This window comes from Ranitomeya imitator, chromosome 3, assembly GCF_032444005.1.
Source record: "Ranitomeya imitator isolate aRanImi1 chromosome 3, aRanImi1.pri, whole genome shotgun sequence".
NCBI classification, from domain to species: Eukaryota; Metazoa; Chordata; class Amphibia; order Anura; family Dendrobatidae; genus Ranitomeya; species Ranitomeya imitator.
In genome coordinates, this window is record NC_091284.1 from 28,723,197 (window position 1) to 28,749,091 (window position 25,895).

The 25,895-nt window shown below is 44.0% G+C and overlaps 1 protein-coding gene across 1 annotated transcript; it reads right to left on the reverse strand.

Annotated features, from left to right (window-relative positions):
- Positions 1-25,603, reverse strand: LOC138672559 (trefoil factor 3-like). The gene is made up of 3 exons (XM_069760651.1): positions 25,475-25,603; positions 879-1,025; positions 1-322 (listed from the first exon to the last, which is right to left on the reverse strand). Exons 1-3 carry the CDS (start codon positions 25,551-25,553, stop codon positions 312-314), a joined length of 237 nt encoding a protein of 78 aa, XP_069616752.1. The 5' UTR covers positions 25,554-25,603; the 3' UTR covers positions 1-311.
- Between the last annotated feature and the right edge of the window lie 292 nt (positions 25,604-25,895).

Here is a 25,895-nt window from a genome sequence, read left to right on the forward strand (position 1 = left end):
GCCAAAAATTCCAGTATTTTTATTGCATCGTTCATTGACAAGATTTGGTTTTTGATTAAAAAAAAAAGTCTGTTTATGTGTCGGGAGTTGTTGTAGGACAGCTCGATCTTCTGGTTAATGACGCCATATCTGGTACTCTTGCTCTTTCATCCATGTCACCCCATGTGCAGGGTTATACTCCATGTTCTGGGTTCTGTAATGAGTAGCTGACCTTTAATCGTGGTGGGTCCGTAGAATATATAAATGTTGACATTTCAGCCAGGGGGTAGATCATAAAGTGCAAGCGGAGGAAAGACTTGTGATCTTCCAATCTAGAAACATTCTGTAAAGAAGGTAAAACATGTTTATAATCGTCGTGAAAACAGGGATTATAATAACAATGCATTACCTTATCAGCTTTGCTGTATAGACTAGGTCAGAATGAGCAGAGTCATCTCGTTAGTAGGGAATGCATGATTTTAAAGATGGCTCTGACCAAATACATCAGGAATATAACAGTATACATTATAGACACAGAATAAGTCCCCTATACAGCCCTTCTTTCACTTCCTGACCTGTAGAAAAATGGACTGGACTTAATCAATCCCTGGCGATTGTTATGATTAATATTAAAATTATACTGATATCCTAATAATTACTAATAAATTGAGGATGACTATTTCAGACCGTTTCTTGGTTTGGTAGAAAAGGTTGACTCTCAAATCTATGAGCGAACCTTCTATTAAATATTCAATATTCCTGCAGCGCCACCTCTGGAGAAATCGTGCATTACACCTCTGAACTTAATGGACGTTCGGTTCTTTTAATTCGAGAGGATCGTGTTATGTAGATGTATTCTGAGGAGGGTAATTAAAAGTGGAATAAGGCTTTAGGATTACCTTCTGGGGCAACAGGGTAGAAACACCAGACAACGCCAGAAACCTTGTGGTCAAAGCAGCAGCCTTTGTTATGGCAGGTGGCCGCAGAGATGCCCGGATAGCCACAGTTGGTTCTGGTTTTAGGATCCACTGCACAATGGTCGGCAGCTGAAAGACAAAAAACACAGGATTATCAGGGTGGATGCTGGAGACATCTCTACATCAAAAACTTGTCTCTTGGAGCAGAAAAAAACCGCAACGTATGAAAGTAGCCTTAGGACGTCCTCGTTTTCTACGGCAAGCACTTGCGGTAGCCTACGGGGCCGTTCACTTGTTCACCATTTTTGACGATCCAAGTCCAGAAACGTCTGATTTTTATCCTGGTGATGGATCGAAAGCAGCAATCAAGGTCTACGAGTCCATGAAAAAAAAATCAGGCAGCACTCAGATGACATCCGAACGCGGTCAGGTTTTCACGAACAGTCGGGAAAGGAGAACACTCGGACCACACTTGGTAAATGTTGACGTCTGACCGAGGCTTTAGTCAGATTTTGTGATCAATTTTTTTTTCTTTAGAATCTGCCCTCATGAACTCCAACCTCCCCCCCCAAAAAAATTAAAAAGACTAAATGACTCTTAATGGTTGGCAGGGGACCAAATACTTATTTCTCACTGCAAAACGCAAATAAATGTATATAATTTATACAATGTGATGTGATTTTCTGGATTTTATTTCTGATATTCTATCTCTCAATGTTAAAATTAACCTTCCCTTAAAATTATAGACTGTTCATGTCTTTGTCAGTGGGCAAACTTACACAATCAGCAAGGGATCAAATACTTTTTTCCCCCCACTGTATCAGCACTACCTGCCCTGACGAAAAAAAAGTCCCTCATCGCCCAAGCCACCTGTTTCCTCTCCAGCTGTTTTTTTTGCGGGTGGGATACAGGGGGAAACCAAATGTTAATTTACAATCTGTTACTGTTGGCGATACTGTGACTTTGGACCTGATGGACCCCGGTGCCGGCATGATGCTGGCCCATCTGGAATTTTTGTCCAAAGATATTATCCCATGAAGATCAATGACCATCACCAAAATAGTCGGAGTCAGCCCTACTCTCCCATAGGCGTAAATTTACCTTGACTAGGGTGCAGGAAAGGGAGTAAAGGAATTGGGGTTCTCGGAAATCATTTCCACCAATGTCCTATTAGGTATTGATATGGGATGGTTGGAATCCCAGTAGGTTTCTGATGACCCTCCAAACTCTGTTGTTATGTATAATGATGGTAAGTGAATTTTTTCCCCTCTTAAAAAGGCCAACACCTATGCCTAAGGCAGAAATGTCTGATGATGATCCAGAGAAACTGTTCCAGAAGAGTCATCCTTGTGCCGCCCCGACAGATAGGGTTAAAGGAAAGAAAGGCCATTCATTGTTCCCTACCAGTTTCAGGATGTCTGGGTCACCGGATGAGGTGGATCCTTTAAGACCCAGTGTGGAACATGGGCAGCGCCCAAGGGCAGCAGGACGGATGAAGTGGAACAGAAGGTAGAGAACACCAAACATAAAGATCTAGAGTTTCAATCTCAAGACACAGGTATGTCTAAATGGGCCTTCAATAGCCTTAGGGAGAGGATGCCATTGATCCACTTCAGGCAACCTGCAAAACCCGATGTGGAGCTCAACAGAGGGCAGCAGACCCAGGGGAAGGAAGCGGAGACTTGGGACAGGTGTATAACACAGGAGCGATTATTGAGGGTAGCACATGAGATTCCCCTAGCTAAACAACCAGGAAGAACTTTGAAGCCAGAGCATTGGAAGTATAGGCCATTGCAGTCTGGCCCACTACAGATATAAACAAAAAAACCCCGAATGACTGGTGCTGCCTCAAATAGTTATTGGTCAGCAGACTGTGAGTGTTGTTTTTCGACACTGGAATCTTCTCTTGCTTGGTCTCCTGTGATGCACGCCCCAGGTTTCAATGGTTTCTGGTATGCTTATGGCCTGGGCAAGGTTGTGTGAAAGGGCACCTATCATGGACTTGAGCAGAAAACTTCTGCCCAGGGAGGTGGCCTACACCACCTTAGAGGAACCATAGTGTGGTTGCAACCATATCTCTATGGAAGCAATTTTCCGGTAGTGACCGATCACAACCCTGTTAGCTGGTTACTAGGAATGAGCGAATAGCTTCAGAAAAGTGCTTATCCGAATAGCTGCATCTGGAACCCAGAAACCTGGAGGGCTCCCGATAATCAGCTGTGGCATACACATGTATGGAGAGCCTGTGTGTGGTGACAGTCCCAAAATATTCTCTGTGTATTTTTCTCTCTAGCAAAAAAAAAGTGCTAAATTTTGCGGGAGAAGATAATGTCCCCTAAGGTAGACAGTTTGCCTCTAGCATGCCTGGGACATCACATGAGACAATGGAAATGCAACATATCCATGCCATACCTATCATGATCTGATGTCAACACCATCCACAGATATATCTGTGATCGGGGAACATAATCATCTCTGTGAGTTCCAGCACCAGGACTTTTGGCCTTAGGAATTGAGAGAATATGTTATATCAAGACGAATTATAACTATATCATAGTCATGTTTGGGATGTCTAGGATGGTGAAAGTATGCTCGTAAATTAGGCGGTCATATTATTCCACTAGCAGGTTCCTGTGGAAAAATATGGCATAAATTAGAATTATGTCTTTGCACTTTCTGTGCTTAAAATTAGCCATCGCCTTCTCACCTGACCAGGAGGAGGGCTGAGGGGTGTGAATGTGACCCTTTATAAGATCTTATCCAGAAAAGCTCTTGGTCAGACCCAGGAGACACAATATGTCTTATAGATCTGTCCAAATTTTTGCAGCAATCAACTTCCAGATTCCATTCATAATATGCTTCTGTATTACCCCTTTTATTTTTATACTTTTTTGCCTTGTCTGTATGTCTTTTTAATCTTTTTGTAACTTTTTATGCACTGTACTTTTTTGTTTAGGAAATCTAAAACTTCATACGTTTGTATCTCGCAGCTCTAGACATACCCACAACCTTGAGGAAGAAAAGGTCTAAATGTACCCACAACCTTGGAGAAGAAAAGCTCAAAATGTACCCACAACCTTGAGGAAGGAAAGCTCTAAATGTACCCACAACCTTGAGGAAGGAAAGCTCTAAATGTACCCACAACCTTGAGGAAGAAAAGCTCTGAACATACCCACAACCTTGAAAAGAAAAGCTCAAAATGTATCCACAACCTTGAAGAAGGAAAACTCTAAATGTACCCACAACCTTGAGGAAGGAAAGCTCTGAACATACCCACAACCTTGAGGAAGTTAAGCTCTAACTGTACCCACAACCTTGGAGAAGAAAAGCTCTAAATGTACCCACAACCTTGAAGAAGGAAAGCTCTAAATGTACCCACAACCTTGAGGAAGGAAAGTTCTGAACGTACCCACAACCTTGAAGAAGGAAAGCTCTGAACGTACCCACAACCTTGAAAAGAAAAGCTCAAAATGTACCCACAACCTTGAGGAAGGAAAGCTCTGAACATACCCACAACCTTGAAAAGAAAAGCTCAAAATGTACCCACAACCTTGAGGAAGGAAAGCTCTGAACGTACCCACAACCTTGAGGAAGGAAAGCTCTAACTGTACCCACAACCTTGGAGAAGAAAAGCTCAAAATGTACCCACAAACTTGTAGAAGGAAAGCTCTAAATGTACCCACAACCTTGAGGAAGGAAAGCTCTAAATGTACCCACAACCTTGGAGAAGAAAAGCTCAAAATGTACCCACAACCTTGAAGAGGAAAGCTCTAAATGTACCCACAACCTTGAGGAAGGAAAGCTCTAAATGTACCCACAACCTTGAGGAAGGAAAGCTCTAAATGTACCCACAACCTTGGAAAAGAAAAGTTCAAAATGCACCCACAACCTTGAGGAAGGAAAGCTCTAAATGTACCCACAACCTTGAGGACGGAAAGCTCTAAATGTACCCACAACCTTGGAGAAGAAAAGCTCAAAATGTACCCACAAACTTGTAGAAGGAAAGCTCTAAATGTACCCACAACCTTGAGGAAGGAAAGCTCTAAATGTACCCACAACCTTGGAGAAGAAAAGCTCAAAATGTACCCACAACCTTGGAAAAGAAAAGCTCAAAATGTACCCACAACCTTGAGGAAGGAAAGCTCTGAACGTACCCACAACCTTGAGGAAGGAAAGCTCTAACTGTACCCACAACCTTGGAGAAGAAAAGCTCAAAATGTACCCACAAACTTGTGGAAGGAAAGCTCTAAATGTACCCACAACCTTGAGGAAGGAAAGCTCTAAATGTACCCACAACCTTGGAGAAGAAAAGCTCAAAATGTACCCACAACCTTGAAGAGGAAAGCTCTAAATGCACCCACAACCTTGAGGAAGGAAAGCCCTAAATGTACCCACAACCTTGAGGAAGGAAAGCCCTAAATGTACCCACAACCTTGGAAAAGAAAAGCTCAAAATGTACCCACAACCTTGAGGAAGGAAAGCTCTAAATGTACCCACAACCTTGAGGACGGAAAGCTCTAAATGTACCCACAACCTTGAGGAAGGAAAGCTCTAAATGTAGAGTTGAGCGACCTCGACCTTTTTATAGTCGAGCCGGGTTTCGCGAAACCCGACTATCTCAAAAGTCGGGTCGAGTGAAATCGGCCGATTATGACGTAAAGTCGGGATCGACCGAAACACGAAACCCAATGCAAGTCAATGGGGCAGCATAGTCGGCAGTGAGTGGGGGCCAGGAAAACACCTAGAGTGCCCATTTTAATGTCAAAACCATCCATTCTTCTTAATGAAGCTTGTCAAGCGTAATTTACCTTATAATAATTGGAAGGCATTTGAAATTGGGGGTCATTTGGCTAAAGTTGTGGTGGGTAGGGCTGGTTCAAGTAATTAGTGGGCCCAGGAAATCTGGACCACGTCACGGCAGTGGAGCAGGGAGAGGTAAGTATTTCAACTTTGCAAGTGCTGTGAACCTGAGCAAGCAGGGGGGGCCCACTCGTTGGCATTGGCACTGGCACAGGGCCCCTCAAAGTACAGCGGTGTGTTTGCACGGCGGGGGCGCCTCCCACCGGCAGCAACACTTTTGCGTACTATGAGAGGCCCTGTGCCAGTGATGTCGCCAACTAGTATTCCTCCCCCCACCTGATGAAGGAACCTGCACTTTCATCTGCACCTTCCTCTTTGTCCCCGTGTAAGGTGGTATGGTATGCGGGAAGAGCAACCTGACTTTCAGCAGGGTCACAATGTTGTTGTGTAGCGTGCACGGGGAATGTTGCGTTATGGGTCAATGTACCAGCAGACTCATCTATCACTGGCTGGGCAATGGGCAGGATGAGGAGGAAACACAGATATAAGCCCAAAGAATAAAGTTGGCTAAATGCAGTTCAAAATTGGTAACACAGGAATAACCAGGGGGCATTGCAGTGGAGGACAACTGGAATGAGAGGCTGACACAGAGAGTAGGCCCAAATCAGTAAGTAGTCGAAATGCAGTTCAAAATTGGCAACCGTAGTAAACAGGCGGCACAGCTTTGTTCAGTGGAGGAGAACAGCAAGGAGTGGCAGACACCGATAGTAGGCCCCAACCCAACTAGTAGGCCAAATGCAGTCTAACATTAACAACTACTTAACGAGCGCCTGAAAACGGAATTTCAGGACAGGAAACCAGGAGAACAGCAAGGAGTGGCAGACACCGATAGTAGGCCCCAAACCAACTAGTACGCCAAATGCAGTTGTTCCGTTTAACCACAATTTAATGAGAGCCTGAAGATAGAAGTTCAGGAAAGGCAACCTGGAGAACACCTTGGAGTGGAACACACCATCTCTCTACACCCCATACCCAATTTGTAGGCCTAATGCAGTGTAGTTTCCAACAACTACTAAACGAGAGCCGGAAGATCGAAGCTCAGGAAAGGCAACCTGGAGAACACCTTGGAGTGGAACACACCATCTCTCTACACCCCATACCCAATTTGTAGGCCTAATGCAGCGTAGTTTCCAACAACTACTAAACGAGAGCATGAAGATCGAAGCATTGGCGAGGAAACCTGGGGAACACCTTGGAGTGGAACACACCATCTCTCTACACCCCATACCCAATTTGTAGGCCTAATGCAGCGTAGTTTCCAACAACTACTAAACGAGAGCCGGAAGATCGAAGCTCAGGAAAGGCAACCTGGAGAACACCTTGGAGTGGAACACACCATCTCTCTACACCCCATACCCAATTTGTAGGCCCAATGCAGCGTAGTTTCCAACAACTACTAAACGAGAGCCGGAAGATTGAAGCAATGGAGAGGAAACCTGGGGAACACCTTGGAGTGTAACACACCATCTCTCTACACCCCATACCCAATTTGTAGGCCTAATGCAGCGTAGTTTCCAACAACTACTAAACGAGAGCCGGAAGATCGAAGCAATGGAGAGGAAACCTGGGGAACACCTTGGAGTGTAACACACCATCTCTCTACACCCCATACCCAATTTGTAGGCCTAATGCAGCGTAGTTTCCAACAACTACTAAACGAGAGCCGGAAGATCGAAGCAATGGAGAGGAAACCTGGGGAACACCTTGGAGTGTAACACACCATCTCTCTACACCCCATACCCAATTTGTAGGCCTAATGCAGCGTAGTTTCCAACAACTACTAAACGAGAGCATGAAGATCGAAGCAATGGAGAGGAAACCTGGGGAACACCTTGGAGTGGAACACACCATCTCTCTACACCCTATACCCAATTTGTAGGCCTAATGCAGCGTAGTTTCCAACAACTACTAAACGAGAGCATGATGATCGAAGCATTGGCGAGGAAACCTGGGGAACACCTTGGAGTGGAACACACCATCTCTCTACAGTGGAACACACCATCTCTCTACACCCCATACCCAATTTGTAGGCCTAATGCAGCGTAGTTTCCAACAACTACTAAACGAGAGCCGGAAGATCGAAGCTCAGGAAAGGCAACCTGGGGAACACCTTGGAGTGGAACACACCATCTCTCTACACCCCATACCCAATTTGTAGGCCTAATGCAGCGTAGTTTCCAACAACTACTAAACGAGAGCTGGAAGATCGAAGCAATGGAGAGGAAACCTGGGGAACACCTTGGAGTGTAACACACCATCTCTCTACACCCCATACCCAATTTGTAGGCCTAATGCAGCGTAGTTTCCAACAACTACTAAACGAGAGCCGGAAGATCGAAGCTCAGGAAAGGCAACCTGGGGAACACCTTGGAGTGGAACACACCATCTCTCTACACCCCATACCCAATTTGTAGGCCTAATGCAGCGTAGTTTCCAACAACTACTAAACGAGAGCCGGAAGATCGAAGCAATGGAGAGGAAACCTGGGGAACACCTTGGAGTGTAACACACCATCTCTCTACACCCCATACCCAATTTGTAGGCCTAATGCAGCGTAGTTTCCAACAACTACTAAACGAGAGCCGGAAGATCGAAGCAATGGACAGGAAACCTGGGGAACACCTTGGAGTGTAACACACCATCTCTCTACACCCCATACCCAATTTGTAGGCCTAATGCAGCGTAGTTTCCAACAACTATTAAACGAGAGCCGGAAGATCGAAGCAATGGAGAGGAAACCTGGGGAACACCTTGGAGTGTAACACACCATCTCTCTACACCCCATACCCAATTTGTAGGCCTAATGCAGCGTAGTTTCCAACAACTACTAAACGAGAGCCGGAAGATCGAAGCAATGGAGAGGAAACCTGGGGAACACCTTGGAGTGTAACACACCATCTCTCTACACCCCATACCCAATTTGTAGGCCTAATGCAGCGTAGTTTCCAACAACTACTAAACGAGAGCATGAAGATCGAAGCAATGGAGAGGAAACCTGGGGAACACCTTGGAGTGGAACACACCATCTCTCTACACCCCATACCCAATTTGTAGGCCTAATGCAGCGTAGTTTCCAACAACTACTAAACGAGAGCATGATGATCGAAGCATTGGCGAGGAAACCTGGGGAACACCTTGGAGTGGAACACACCATCTCTCTACAGTGGAACACACCATCTCTCTACACCCCATACCCAATTTGTAGGCCTAATGCAGCGTAGTTTCCAACAACTACTAAACGAGAGCCGGAAGATCGAAGCTCAGGAAAGGCAACCTGGGGAACACCTTGGAGTGGAACACACCATCTCTCTACACCCCATACCCAATTTGTAGGCCCAATGCAGCGTAGTTTCCAACAACTACTAAACGAGAGCCGGAAGATCGAAGCTCAGGAAAGGCAACCTGGGGAACACCTTGGAGTGTAACAAACCCTCTCTCTACACCACGGAAGGGCTGATTCTTAGGAAGGAAGGCTGTCGGAAAGAAGCAGGGCGCGTCCGAGGGTGATTATATTCTTATTAGGTATATACTCACCCTCGGACGCGCCCTGCTTCTTTATTTGTAATGAATGTTTATTTGCAATGTGGTTTTGACTTACTCTATTTTTTTGGTAAATAATGATTTTATTATTTTCATTGTTTTGCATCTTCTTGGCAATAATATAAAGAAGACGCGACAGGACAACACTCGGTGGATGCCATATCTGTGTTTAAAATTGAAAAAACCTTTCAGTTAACTACTTGCAGGAGAAAGTTATTGTAGCTGGTGGCCATTTTTAGTACTGTACCAGATTTTTGTTGTATGTGTTTGTTTTTAATGTTAAAATGTCTGCATTTGATATCTCTCCAGTATTTTCTTTTTTATAAGCAAAATACTTATTTTTATATTTTCTGATGTTGGTTCCAGGGGTACACGGGCAGCAGTGGTGTGGTCAGTGGAGGCCTAGTGGAAGGAGTGACCGCAGACAGGCATCGAAGGCCTAAAATAATAACACATGGCTGTAGGCAATTTTAAATTGGTTCCAGGGGTACACGGGCAGCAGTGGTGTGGTCAGTGGAGGCCTAGTGGAAGGAGTGACCGCAGACAGGCATCGAAGGCCTAAAATAATAACACATGGCTGTAGGCAATTTTAAATTGGTTCCAGGGGTACACGGGCAGCAGTGGTGTGGTCAGTGGAGGCCTAGTGGAAGGAGTCACCGCAGACAGGCATCGAAGGCCTAAAATAATAACACATGGCTGTAGGCAATTTTAAATTGGTTACAGGGGTACACGGGCAGCAGTGGTGTGGTCAGTGGAGGCCTAGTGGAAGGAGTGACCGCAGACAGGCATCGAAGGCCTAAAATAATAACACATGGCTGTAGGCAATTTTAAATTGGTTACAGGGGTACACGGGCAGCAGTGGTGTGGTCAGTGGAGGCCTAGTGGAAGGAGTGACCGCAGACAGGCATCGAAGGCCTAAAATAATAACACATGGCTGTAGGCTATTTTAAATTGGTTCCAGGGGTACACGGGCAGCAGTGGTGTGGTTAGTGGAGGCCTAGTGGAAGTAGTGACCGCAGACAGGCATCGAAGGCCTAAAATAATAACACATGGCTGTAGGCAATTTTAAATTGGTTCCAGGGGTACACGGGCAGCAGTGGTGTGGTCAGTGGAGGCCTAGTGGAAGGAGTGACCGCAGACAGGCATCGAAGGCCTAAAATAATAACACATGGCTGTAGGCAATTTTAAATTGGTTCCAGGGGTACACGGGCAGCAGTGGTGTGGTCAGTGGAGGCCTAGTGGAAGGAGTGACCGCAGACAGGCATCGAAGGCCTAAAATAATAACACATGGCTGTAGGCAATTTTAAATTGGTTCCAGGGGTACACGGGCAGCAGTGGTGTGGTCAGTGGAGGCCTAGTGGAAGGAGTGACCGCAGACAGGCATCGAAGGCCTAAAATAATAACACATGGCTGTAGGCAATTTTAAATTGGTTACAGGGGTACACGGGCAGCAGTGGTGTGGTCAGTGGAGGCCTAGTGGAAGGAGTGACCGCAGACAGGCATCGAAGGCCTAAAATAATAACACATGGCTGTAGGCAATTTTAAATTGGTTCCAGGGGTACACGGGCAGCAGTGGTGTGGTCAGTGGAGGCCTAGTGGAAGGAATGACCGCAGACAGGCATCGAAGGCCTAAAATAATAACACATGGCTGTAGGCAATTTTAAATTGGTTCCAGGGGTACACGGGCAGCAGTGGTGTGGTCAGTGGAGGCCTAGTGGAAGGAGTGACCGCAGACAGGCATCGAAGGCCTAAAATAATAACACATGGCTGTAGGCAATTTTAAATTGGTTCCAGGGGTACACGGGCAGCAGTGGTGTGGTCAGTGGAGGCCTAGTGGAAGGAGTGACCGCAGACAGGCATCGAAGGCCTAAAATAATAACACATGGCTGTAGGCAATTTTAAATTGGTTCCAGGGGTACATGGGCAGCAGTGGTGTGGTCAGTGGAGGCCTAGTGGAAGGAGTGACCGCAGACAGGCATCGAAGGCCTAAAATAATAACACATGGCTGTAGGCAATTTTAAATTGGTTACAGGGGTACACAGGCAGCAGTGGTGTGGTCAGTGGAGGCCTAGTGGAAGGAGTCACCGCAGACAGGCATCGAAGGCCTAAAATAATAACACATGGCTGTAGGCAATTTTAAATTGGTTACAGGGGTACACGGGCAGCAGTGGTGTGGTCAGTGGAGGCCTAGTGGAAGGAGTGACCGCAGACAGGCATCGAAGGCCTAACATAACAAAAATGTCAATACAATGGTATTGTCAGTGGCAGGCATTGAAGGATGTCAGCGCATAGACTAAACATTGGTGGAGCTGTGAGATAATTTTGCAAGTGGTAGAGGACTGTTTGAGCTGGGGTGGGGGGAAACTGTCTTGTGGCCGGCGGTACAGGCCCAGGGCCCCTCATATTACAACGGTGTGTCTGACGTTGGGTGCGCACCACCACCGCCAGAGACACTTTATTGTACTAGGAGGGACCCAGTGGCAGTGCCGTCGACCAAAAGCGGGCTCACCCACCTCTTCAGACAAACTGCACTCTCACGGGTGCTGGCGCCAAGTGTCGATACCACGGCCCCGTGTGGGGAGTTTGGCCATTTAGTGAGGTGTAAACATGTCGTATGCTGGACAATCAGGTGCAGAAAATTACGAGATTGGAAAAGGCATTCAGAATAGTCCACAGGCAAGACCTTTTCATAGGAAAGCTAGGTGTCAGCCGGGCAAGGTGGGGCAAAAGATTTCGAAATCCAGTTGTGGTTCATTTTAATGAAGGTTAGATCATCTACATTTTGGGTAGCCAGACGAGTCCTTTTTTCTGTTAGTATTGAACCTGGAGCACTGAATACTCTTTCTGATAGGACACTAGCTGCCGGGCAAGCAAGCTCCTGCAATGCATATTCTGCCAATTCTGGCCAGGTGTCTAATTTTGATGCCCAGTAATCAAATGGGAATGACGGTTGAGGGAGAACATCGATAAGGGATGAAAAATAGTTTGTAACCATACTGGACAAATGTTGTCTCCTGTCACTTTGAATTGATGCTGCAGTACCTGTCCTGTCTGCGGTCATAGCAAAATCACTCCACAACCTGGTCAGAAAACCCCTCTGGCCAATGCCACTTCTGATTTCTGCCCCTCTTACACCTCTGGTCTGCTGGCCCCTGCAGCTCGTGTTAGAACGATCACGGGCGCTGTGTGCAGGGAATGCCAGAAGCAAACGGTCAACAAGAGTTGATTGTTTGGTTGCTAATATTAGTTCCAAGTTCTCATGTGGCATTATATTTTGCAATTTGCCTTTATAGCGAGGATCAAGGAGGCAGGCCAACCAGTAATCGTCATCGTTCATCATTTTAGTTATGCGTGTGTCCCTTTTGAGGATACGTAAGGCATAATCCGCCATGTGGGCCAAAGTTCCAGTTCTCAAATCTGCGGTTGTGCTTGGTTGAGGGGCAGTTTCAGGCAAATCCACGTCACTTGTGTCCCTCAAAAAACCAGAACCCGGCCTTGCCGCGCCACCAATTTCCAGTGGCCCCGGAAAAGCTTCCTCATTAAAAATATAATCATCCCCATCATCCTCCTCGTCCTCCTCCTCCTCTTCGCCCGCTACCTCGTCCTGTACACTGCCCTGGCCAGACAATGGCTGACTGTCATCAAGGCTTTCCTCTTCCTCAGCTGCAGACGCCTGATCCTTTATGTGCGTCAAACTTTGCATCAGCAGACACATTAGGGGGATGCTCATGCTTATTATGGCGTTGTCTGCACTAACCAGCCGTGTGCATTCCTCAAAACACTGAAGGACTTGACACATGTCTTGAATCTTCGACCACTGCACACCTGACAACTCCATGTCTGCCATCCTACTGCCTGCCCGTGTATGTGTATCCTCCCACAAAAACATAACAGCCCGCCTCTGTTCACACAGTCTCTGAAGCATGTGCAGTGTTGAGTTCCACCTTGTTGCAACGTCTATGATTAGGCGATGCTGGGGAAGGTTCAAAGAACGCTGATAGGTCTGCATACGGCTGGAGTGTACGGGCGAACGGCGGATATGTGAGCAAAGTCCACGCACTTTGAGGAGCAGGTCGGATAACCCCGGATAACTTTTCAGGAAGCACTGCACCACCAGGTTTAAGGTGTGAGCCAGGCAAGGAATGTGTTTCAGTTGGGAAAGGGAGATGGCAGCCATGAAATTCCTTCCGTTATCACTCACTACCTTGCCTGCCTCAAGATCTACAGTGCCCAGCCACGACTGCGTTTCTTTCTGCAAGAACTCGGACAGAACTTCCGCGGTGTGTCTGTTGTCGCCCAAACACTTCATAGCCAATACAGCCTGCTGACGTTTGCCAGTAGCTGCCCCATAATGGGAGACCTGGTGTGCAACAGTGGCAGCTGCGGATGGAGTGGTTGTGCGACTGCGGTCTGTGGACGAGCTCTCGCTTCTGCAGGAGGACGAAGAGGAGGAGGAGGGGGTGCGAACGGCTACAGCCAATTGTTTCCTAGACCGTGGGCTAGGCAGAACTGTCCCAAACTTGCTGTCCCCTGTGGACCCTGCATCCACCACATTTACCCAGTGTGCCGTGATGGACACGTAACGTCCCTGGCCATGCCTACTGGTCCATGCATCTGTTGTCAGGTGCACCTTTGTGCTCACAGATTGCCTGAGTGCATGGACGATGCGCTCTTTAACATGCTGGTGGAGGGCTGGGATGGCTTTTCTGGAAAAAAAGTGTCGACTGGGTAGCTCGTAGCGTGGTACAGCGTAGTCCATCAGGGCTTTGAAAGCTTCGCTTTCAACTAACCGGTAGGGCATCATCTCTAACGAGATTAGTCTAGCTATGTGGGCGTTCAAACCCTGTGTACGCGGATGCGAGGCTAAGTACTTCCTTTTTCTAACCATAGTCTCATGTAGGGTGAGCTGGACTGGAGAGCTGGAGATCGTGGAACTAGCGGGGGTGCCGGTGGACATGGCAGACTGAGAGACGGTGGGAGATGGTATTGTTGCCCCCGGTGCCCTAGATGCAGTGTTTCCTACTACGAAACTGGTGATTCCCTGACCCTGACTGCTTTGGCCTGGCAAAGAAACCTGCACAGATACTGCAGGTGGTGCGGAAAATGGTGGCCCTACACTGCCGGAAGGGATGTTGCGTTGCTGACTAGCTTCATTGGCCGAGGGTGCTACAACCTTAAGGGACGTTTGGTAGTTAGTCCAGGCTTGCAAATGCATGGTGGTTAAATGTCTATGCATGCAACTTGTATTGAGACTTTTCAGATTCTGTCCTCTGCTTAAGGTAGTTGAACATTTTTGACAGATGACTTTGCGCTGATCAATTGGATGTTGTTTAAAAAAATGCCAGACTGCACTCTTTCTAGCATCGGATACCTTTTCAGGCATTGCAGACTGAGCTTTAACCGGATGGCCACGCTGTCCTCCAACAGGTTTTGGCTTTGCCACGCGTTTTGGGCAAGATACGGGCCCGGCAGATGGAACCTGTTGCGATGTTGATGCCTGCTGCGGCCCCTCCTCCTCCGCTTCAGAACTGCTGCCGCCTGCACCCTGTTCCCCCAATGGCTGCCAATCGGGGTCAAGAACTGGGTCATCTATTACCTCTTCTTGTAGCTCGTGTGCAACTTCGTCTGTGTCACCGTGTCGGTCGGTGGTATAGCGTTCGTGATGGGGCAACATAGTCTCATCAGGGTCTGATTCTTGATCATTACCCTGCGAGGGTAATGTTGTGGTCTGAGTCAAAGGACCAGCATAGTAGTCTGGCTGTGGCTGTGCATCAGTGCACTCCATGTCAGATTCAACTTGTAATGGGCATGGACTGTTAACTGCTTCACTTTCTAAGCCAGGGACGGTATGTGTAAAGAGCTCCATGGAGTAACCCGTTGTGTCGCCTGCTGCATTCTTCTCTGTTGTTGTTTTTGCTGAAGAGGACAAGGAAGCGACTTGTCCCTGACCGTGAACATCCACTAACGACGCGCTGCTTTGACATTTACCAGTTTCACGAGAGGAGGCAAAAGAGCTAGAGGCTGAGTCAGCAAGATAAGCCAAAACTTCCTCTTGCTGCTCCGGCTTTAAAAGCGGTTTTCCTACTCCCAGAAAAGGGAGCGTTCGAGGCCTTCTGTAGCCAGACGACGAACCTGGCTCCACAGCTCCAGACTTAGGTGCAATATTTTTTTTCCCACGACCAGCTGATGCTCCACCACTACCACTACCCTCATTACCAGCTGACAATGAACGCCCCCGGCCACGACCTCTTCCACCAGACTTCCTCATTGTTTTAAAAACGTAAACAAACTAACGGTATTTGTTGCTGTCACACAAATTACACGGTGAGCTATAACTTCAGTATGATTTAGCTACCCCTTTACAGGTGAGTGAGACCACAACGAAAATCAGGCACAATGTTACACACTCTGTTGTTGGTGGCACCAAATGAGAGAGATGCCACACACGCAGGACTGTCACTGAAGCACAAATGTTAATATTAATCTCCCACTGATTTGATTTTTTTTTTTTTTTAAGGGAGACTTTAGGAAAAAAAAATAATAGAATAAAATGATTTTTTCAGGAAGAATTTAGAAACCAAATAAAATAAAATGATTTTTTCAGGGAGAATTTAGAAAACAAATAAAACAAAAAAAGGCTTTCTATGGCCCACTGAGTGAGAGATGACGCTCACAGGAGTCAGGAGTGGCACACAAGCCCAGAGGCCAATATTTATCTCCCACTGATTGATGTAGTGATTTTTTCAGGTAGATTTTAGAACCCAAATCAAGCTAAAAAAAATAATAGGCTTTCTATGGCCCACAATTGGAGAGAGAGAGATGGCACACCCAGGAGTCAAGACTGGCACACAAGCAGAAAGGGCAATATTAATCTCCCACTGATTTGATTTTTTTGTTTTTTTTTCAGGGAGACTTTAGGAAAAAAAAAAAATAGAATAAAATGATTTTTTCAGGAAGAATTTAGAAACCAAAGAAAATAAAATGATTTTTTCAGGGAGAATTTAGAAAACAAATAAAACAAAAAAAGGCTTTCTATGGCCCACTGAGTGAGAGATGACGCACACAGGAGTCAGGAGTGGCACACAAGCCCAGAGGCCAATATTTATCTCCCACTTTTTTTTTTTTGTTCCAGGGAAAATTTATAAACCCAATAAAAAAAATAATAAATAGGCTTTCTATGGCCCATTATCTGAGAGACAGAGAGAGATGGCACGCTTAGGACTGGCACACAAGCCCAAAGGCCAATATTAATCTCCCTTTTTTTTTAAGGGAGAATTTATAAAACCAAAAAAAAATAAATAAATAGGCTTTCTATGGCCCACTATTTGTGAGAGAGATGGCACGCTCAGGACTGGCACACAAGCCCAGAGGCCAATATTAATCTCCCACTTTTTTTTTTTTCCAGGGAAAATTTATAAACCCAATAAAAAAATAAAAAATAAATAGGCTTTCTATGGCCCACTATGTGAGAGAGAGAGATGGCACGCTTAGGACTGGCACACAAGCCCAAAGGCCAATATTAATCTCCCACTGATTGATTTATTGATTTTTTCAGGTAGAATTTAGAACCCAAATAAAGCAAAAAAAAAAATAAATAGGCTTTCTATGGCCCACTGAGTGAGTGATGATGCACACAGGAGTCAGGAGTGGCACACAAGCCCTGAGGCCAATATTTTTCTCCCACTGATTGATGTAGTGATTTTTTCAGGTAGATTTTAGAACCAAAATCAAGCAAAAAAATAAATAGGCTTTCTATGGCCCACTGAGTGAGAGATGACACAGACAGGGATGGCACTCTAGCAGAAATGCCAATCTTAATCTCCCACAAAAAAAAAAAAAAAAACAGGAATTGTCCTTCAATTACTATCTCCCTGCAGTAATCTCAGCCAGGTATGACAGGCAGCAATAAGGAGTGGACTGATGCACAAATTAAATAAAAAGTGTGGACAAACAAACAAGATAACTGTGCAGAAAGGAAGGAACAAGAGGATTTGTGCTTTGAAAAAAGCAGTTGGTTTGCACAGCGGCGTACACACAGCAATGCAGCTATCAGGGAGCCTTCTAGGGCAGCCCAATGAGCTACAGCGCTGAGGGGAAAAAAAAAATGTAGCTTCCACTGTCCCTGCACACCGAAGGTGGTGTTGGGCAGTGGAAATCGCTACAGCACAAGCGGTTTGGTGGTTAATGGACCCTGCCTAACGCTATCCCTGCTTCTGACGAAGCGGCAGCAACCTCTCCCTAAGCTCAGATCAGCAGCAGTAAGATGGCGGTCGGCGGGAACGCCCCTTTATAGCCCCTGTGACGCCGCAGACAGCAAGCCAATCACTGCAATGCCCTTCTCTAAGATGGTGGGGACCAGGACCTATGTCATCACGCTGCCCACACTCTGCGTTTACCTTCATTGGCTGAGAAATGGCGCTTTTCGCGTCATTGAAACGCGACTTTGGCGCGAAAGTCGCGTACCGCATGGCCGACCCCGCACAGGGGTCGGATCGGGTTTCATGAAACCCGACTTTGCCAAAAGTCGGCGACTTTTGAAAATGAACGACCCGTTTCGTTCAACCCTATCTAAATGTACCCACAACCTTGAAAAGAAAAGCTCAAAACGTATCCACAACCTTGACAAAGAAAAGCTCTAACTGTACCCACAATTTTGAAGAAGGAAAGGATATAATATGACCACCGTACAAAGCATTCATCTGAAATATGCAGATCAGTTCCGGCCCTGAAGTTGGATAAGAGCATCTTGGTAAAGGGAAAAGATTAAACAACTACATATTTTTAGTCTTCAGATGGGGGCGACATGATTAACTTGTACAAGTGCATAAATGGCCATTATGAAAAAATATGGTAAAAAGCTGATTCATATAAAACCCCCTCAAAAAAGAAGAAGCTACTCCCTCCGTCTGGAGAAAAAAAGGTTCATTCTCCAGAGGAGCAAAGGCTTCTTTACCGTAAGGCACAAGTTCTGGATTTTTCGCGTTTTTTCGCTATAAAAACGTGATAAAACTGCGAAAAAAATGCATCCATTAAGCATCCTATTAATAGAATGCAATCTGCAATTTCTGTGCACATGTTGCGTTTTTTTCCACGAAAAAAAACGCATCGCGGTAAAAAAAAACGCAGCATGTTCATTAATTTTCCAGGTTTTTCTCAGATTTCCCGCTATTTAATGCATTGGGAAGCTCCGAAAAAAAACGCGAAAAATCCACGCAAAAAACGCATGCGGATTTCCTGCAGAAAAAGTCCGGTTTTGTTCAGGAACTTTCTGCAAAGAATCCTGGCGTGTGCACATTGGCTAAGAACTATTCCTCCGTGGGTCAGTCTGCCTGGGTTGAATCTGACGGAATTGTGTCTTTTTCCACCCATTCTAATGACAGGTCCATGGAATCTGCCCCTGGGTATATAATATATGCACAGTAACCCCAGGTCCGTAAATCACATAAATGACGCAGCTGATAGAAACCGAGCTTCTACTAAAAGGATGATCAGAAGGTTACAGCTCACCTTGGTGGAAAAAAATAGCTTCTGGCTACTTTAACAAGAACAGAATAAAAGTTTCAGTCACCAAATTTCACAATACAAACTGTATATGTTAATAATAAACAGATCTCTCAGACCTGATGAGGCCGATGTACTTACTTTGAAAAATCCACACCAGGATTGCTGTATAATCCTTTTTTTTTCGAACATTTTCATGCCTGATATTAAAATGAGCCCTTCAAAAGATCTGGATCGGATTTTCAAAATAACTACACCAGCTTCATCAGGTCTAAGAAATTTATTTCAGATTTGACTCGTTGCTTCATTGTATTCTCTATGAGAGAGCTGCTGCCAGACTCCTCTGGCGGTGACTTATTTCCACATCCAAGAAATTCAACATGTCACATCCATCTCTGTCCTCTCCTGCTTGGCTGGTTCGGCCAGCTTTCATATAATGAGTATTCCGGCCTTAACTCTATCACTGTTCTAATTTGTATTCCAAAAATCAATAGAAATACATGTGAAAATAAGAAACTTTGTAATATATTTTATCAGAGAAATCTACTTCTCCTGATCTCATCTTTTATTCTCAAAATTCTCAGTTCACTATAAAATGTGTCTTCGGTGATTACAGATTTTCCCATCACTGAGATAAGAGATGACAGTTAGTGCTCATAAAGTTCTATGGAGAACTGTAACTGCCGGTTCAGCAGACTGTGTCTTCCTCTAGCTCCTCCCTTCTCCATAGAACTTTATGAGAACCAACTGTCATCTCCTATCTCAGTAATGGGAAAATCAGTGATCACTAAAAACAGATTTTAGCCTGGAATCAGGAATGGAAGATCAGTCCCAGGGGAGAAAGAGTGAAGTTTCCCTGATGAGATATGCAACAAAGTTTGTTATTTTCAGATGTATTATTGCTTTTTAATGTCCCCAATGCTGGTGTTGTAGGGAAAATGAACACTTCTGTGAGGACGACTCTAAAATTTCTATATGACACTACTGTGAGGATGACTATAATTTCTATATGACACTTCTGTGAGGATGACACTATAATTTCCATATGACACTACTGTGAGGACGACTCTATAATTTCTATATGACACTGCTGTGAGGACGACTCTATAATTTCTATGTGACACTACTGTGAGGACGACTCTATAATTTCTATATGACACTACTGTGAGGATGAATCTATAATTTCTATGTGACACTACTGTGAGGACGACTCTATAATTTCTATATGACACTACTCTGAGGACGACTCTATAATTTCTATATAACACTACTGTGAGGACGACTCTATAATTTCTATGTGACACTACTGTGAGGACGACTCTATAATTTCTATGTGACACTACTGTGAGGACGACTCTATAATTTCTATATGACACTACTGTGAGGACGACTCTATCATTTCTATGTGACACTACTGTGAGGACGACTCTATAATTTCTATATGACACTGCTGTGAGGATGAATCTATCATTTCTATATGACACTACTGTGAGGACGACTCTATAATTTCCATATGACACTACTGTGAGGACGACTCTATAATTTCTATATGACACTACTGTGAGGACGACTCTATAATTTCTATGTGACACTACTGTGAGGACGACTCTATAATTTCTATATGACACTGCTGTGAGGATGAATCTATCATTTCTATGTGACACTACTGTGAGGACGACTCTATAATTTCTATATGACACTACTGTGAGGACGACTCTATAATTTCTATATGACACTACTGTGAGGACGACTATAATTTCTACATGACACTACTGTGAGGACGACTGTATAATTTCTATGTGACACTACTGTGAGGACGACTCTATAATTTCTATATGACACTACTGTGAGGACGACTCTATAATTTCTATATAACACTGCTGTGAGGACGACTCTATAATTTCTATGTGACACTACTGTGAGGACGACTCTATAATTTCTATGTGACACTACTGTGAGGACGACTCTATAATTTCTATATGACACTACCGTGAGGACGACTCTATAATTTCTATATGACACTGCTGTGAGGACGACTCTATAATTTCTATGTGACACTACTGTGGGATGAATCTATAATTTCTATGTGACACTACTGTGAGGACGACTCTATAATTTCTATGTGACACTACTGTGAGGACGACTCTATAATTTCTATATGACACTACTGTGAGGACGACTGTATAATTTCTACATGACACTACTGTGAGGACGACTGTATAATTTCTACGTGACACTGCTGTGAGGACGACTCTATAATTTCTATATGACACTACTGTGAGGGCGACTATAATTTCTATATGACACTACTCTGAGGACGACTGTATAATTTCTACATGACACTACTGTGAGGACGACTGTATAATTTCTACGTGACACTGCTGTGAGGGCGACTCTATAATTTCTATATGACACTACTGTGAGGACGACTGTATAATTTCTACATGACACTACTGTGAGGACGACTGTATAATTTCTACGTGACACTGCTGTGAGGACGACTCTATAATTTCTATGTGACACTACTGTGAGGACGACTCTATAATTTCTATATGACACTACTGTGAGGACGACTCTATAATTTCTATGTGACACTACTGTGAGGACGACTCTATAATTTCTATGTGACACTACTGTGAGGACGACTCTATAATTTCTATATGACACTACTCTGAGGACGACTCTATAATTTCTATATGACACTACTGTGAGGACGACTCTATAATTTCTATGTGACACTACTGTGAGGACGACTCTATAATTTCTATGTGACACTACTGTGAGGACGACTCTATAATTTCTATATGACACTACTCTGAGGACGACTCTATAATTTCTATATGACACTACTGTGAGGACGACTGTATAATTTCTACATGACACTACTGTGAGGACGACTGTATAATTTCTACGTGACACTACTGTGAGGACGACTCTATAATTTCTATATGACACTACTGTGAGGACGACTCTATAATTTCTATATGACACTGCTGTGAGGACGACTCTATAATTTCTATGTGACACTACTGTGAGGACGACTCTATAATTTCTATATGACACTACTCTGAGGACGACTCTATAATTTCTATATGACACTACTGTGAGGACGACTCTATAATTTCTATGTGACACTACTGTGAGGACGACTCTATAATTTCTATATGACACTACTCTGAGGACGACTCTATAATTTCTATATGACACTACTGTGAGGACGACTGTATAATTTCTACATGACACTACTGTGAGGACGACTGTATAATTTCTATGTGACACTACTGTGAGGACGACTCTATAATTTCTATATGACACTACTGTGAGGACGACTCTATAATTTCTATATGACACTGCTGTGAGGACGACTCTATAATTTCTATGTGACACTACTGTGAGGACGACTCTATAATTTCTATGTGACACTACTGTGAGGACGACTCTATAATTTCTATGTGACACTACTGTGAGGACGACTCTATAATTTCTATATGACACTGCTGTGAGGACGACTCTATAATTTCTATGTGACACTACTGTGAGGACGACTCTATAATTTCTATGTGACACTACTGTGAGGACGACTCTATAATTTCTATGTGACACTACTGTGAGGACGACTCTATAATTTCTATATGACACTGCTGTGAGGACGACTCTATAATTTCTATATGACACTGCTGTGAGGACGACTCTATAATTTCTATGTGACACTACTGTGGGATGAATCTATAATTTCTATGTGACACTACTGTGAGGACGACTCTATAATTTCTATATGACACTACTGTGAGGACGACTCTATAATTTCTATATGACACTACTGTGAGGACGACTCTATAATTTCTACATGACACTACTGTGAGGACGACTCTATAATTTCTACATGACACTACTGTGAGGACGACTGTATAATTTCTATATGACACTGCTGTGAGGACGACTGTATAATTTCTATATGACACTGCTGTGAGGACGACTCTATAATTTCTACATGACACTACTGTGAGGATGACTGTATAATTTCTATATGACACTGCTGTGAGGACGACTGTATAATTTCTATATGACACTGCTGTGAGGACGACTCTATAATTTCTACATGACACTACTGTGAGGACGACTCTATAATTTCTATGTGACACTGCTGTGAGGACGACTCTATAATTTCTACATGATACTATTGTGAGGAAGACTGTATAATTTCTATATGACACTACTGTGAGGACAACTGTATAATTTCTATGTGACACTACTGTGAGGACGACTCTATAATTTCTACATGACTCTACTGTGAGGAGGACTCTGTAATTTCTATGTGACAATACTGTGAGGACGACTCTATAATTTCTATATGACACTACTGTGAGGACGACTGTATAATTTCTATATGACACTGCTGTCAGGACGACTATAATTTCTACATGACACTGCTGTGAGGACGACTCTATAATTTCTACATGACACTACTGTGAGGACGACTGTATAATTTCTACGTGACACTGCTGTGAAGACGACTCTATAATTTCTATGTGACACTACTGTGAGGACAACTATAATTTCTATATGACACTACTGTGAGGACGACTCTATAATTTCTATATGACACTACTGTGAGGACGACTCTATAATTTCTATATGACACTGCTGTGAGGGCGACTCTATAATTTCTATATGACACTACTGTGAGGACGACTCTGTAATTTCTATGTGACACTACTGTGAGGACGACTCTATAATTTCTATATGACACTACTGTGAGGACGACTGTATAATTTCTACATGACACTACTGTGAGGACGACTGTATAATTTCTATATGACACTGCTGTGAGGACGATTCTATAATTTCTACATGACACTACTGTGAGGACGACTGTATAATTTCTATATGACACTGCTGTGAGGACGACTCTATAATTTCTACATGACACTACTGTGAGGACGACTGTATAATTTCTATATGACACTACTGTGAGGACGACTCTATAATTTCTACATGACACTATTGTGAGGACGACTGTATAATTTCTATATGACACTTCTGTCAGGACGACTCTATAATTTCTACATGACACTGCTGTGAGGACTGTATAATTTCTATATGACACTATTGTGAGGACGACTGTATAATTTCTACATGACACTACTGTGAGGACGACTGTATAATTTCTATATGACACTACTGTGAGGACGACTGTATAATTTCTATATGACATTACTGTGAGGACGACTGTATAATTTCTGTATGACACTGCTGCGAGGACGACTCTATAATTTCTACATGACACTACTGTGAGGACGACTGTATAATTTCTATATGACACTGCTGCGAGGACGACTCTATAATTTCTATGTGACACTACTGTGAGGACGACTCTATAATTTCTATATGACACTACTGTGAGGACGACTGTATAATTTCTATATGACACTGCTGTGAGGACGACTCTATAATTTCTACATGACACTATTGTGAGGACGACTCTATAATTTCTACATGACACTACTGTGAGGACGACTCTATAATTGCTACATGACACTACTGTGAGGACGACTGTATAAGTTCTATGTGACACTATTGTGAGGACGACTGTATAATTTCTATATGACACTACTGTGAGGACGACTCTATAATTTCTACATGACACTACTGTGAGGACGACTGTATAATTTCTATGTGACACTACTCTGAGGACGACTCTATAATTTCTACATGACACTACTGTGAGGACGACTGTATAATTTCTATGTGACACTACTGTGAGGACGACTCTGTAATTTCTATGTGACACTACTGTGAGGACGACTCTGTAATTTCTATGTGACACTACTGTGAGGACGACTCTATAATTTCTATATGACACTACTATGAAGACGACTCTATAATTTCTATATGACACTACTGTGAGGACGACTGTATAATTTCTACATGACACTACTGTGAGGACGACTGTATAATTTCTACATGACACTACTGTGAGGACGACTGTATAATTTCTATATGACACTACTGTGAGGATGACTCTGTAATTTCTATGTGACACTACTGTGAGGCGACTCTATAATTTCTATATGACACTACTGTGAGGATTAATCTATAATTTCTATATGACACTACTGTGAAGATGAATCTATCATTTCTATATGACACTACTGTGAGGATGAATCTATCATTTCTATATGACACAACTGTGAGGATTACTATAATTTGACACTATAGATACTGTGGTAAAAATGGCACCATATTACTCCTGTGAGGATACCACCTTATTAATAGTGGATATGACGCTACTGTGAGGCTGGATCCATTTTTACTACTTTTGGTAATACTGTAAAACTGATCTTCTACAAGGACGGCACTATAATACTACTGTGAGTATGACTGGGCATGTTGAAATCCAATATGCCTGATCCTTTTAACCCTTGAAGTGCGTGTAACCCCCATGCACATACGATAGATGACCAAAATCAGCATTTTTTTTACTGACTTTGCTAAAAAAATATATAATACTACAAGTAGTCCATGTTGTGAGTGCAGGTTATGCTGGGATTTATAGTACATCATCACACTGAAAGTGCCACATAGCTCTGTATCCAACCTCACTGAAACCCAAGGTGCCACACCATTGTGCCAACCTTCTAATAAGGGAAACCGTCTGTAGCAATGCCGATACTTACGGGGCGCCTGGGCAGTTCCACTGGCAGCCAGGACCATGAGGAGGGCCAGCACCCAGCGCAGTCTCCAGCCCATCACCATCTTCTCTCTGCGGGTGGGACGGGCGCAGGGGTTATTTTATACCCTCGGACCTGTTTACAACATTCTTTAAATGAGGTTTACTTAGGGAGAGGCCTCGCGCTAATTTCCCTCCCCCGCCCTATATATATTTTAAATCAAGTAAAATGTGACGAAGGTGAAATTCCCTCCAGGTCCAGATAAGATGTAATCCTTCATTATGTCAGGGATCGGAAGAAGGAAAGGACGACGGGCCTGAGAGCTGGAAATAATAATGCCGGACGGACCCTCGGAGGATTGCTCATCCATCAGCGGGTGCTAGTCTGCCCTCTACATGGCATCCCGGACCCCCACCCGAAGGCTGAC

Coding starts and splice junctions, on each gene's coding strand:
- LOC138672559 (XM_069760651.1), bottom strand. CDS start 25,553: ATGGTGATGGGCTGGAGACTGCGCTGGGTGCTGGCCCTCCTCATGGTC. Junction 1,026..25,474: donor TGGAACTGCCCAGGCGCCCC/GTAAGTATCGGC, acceptor TTTGTCTTTCAG/CTGCCGACCATTGTGCAGTG.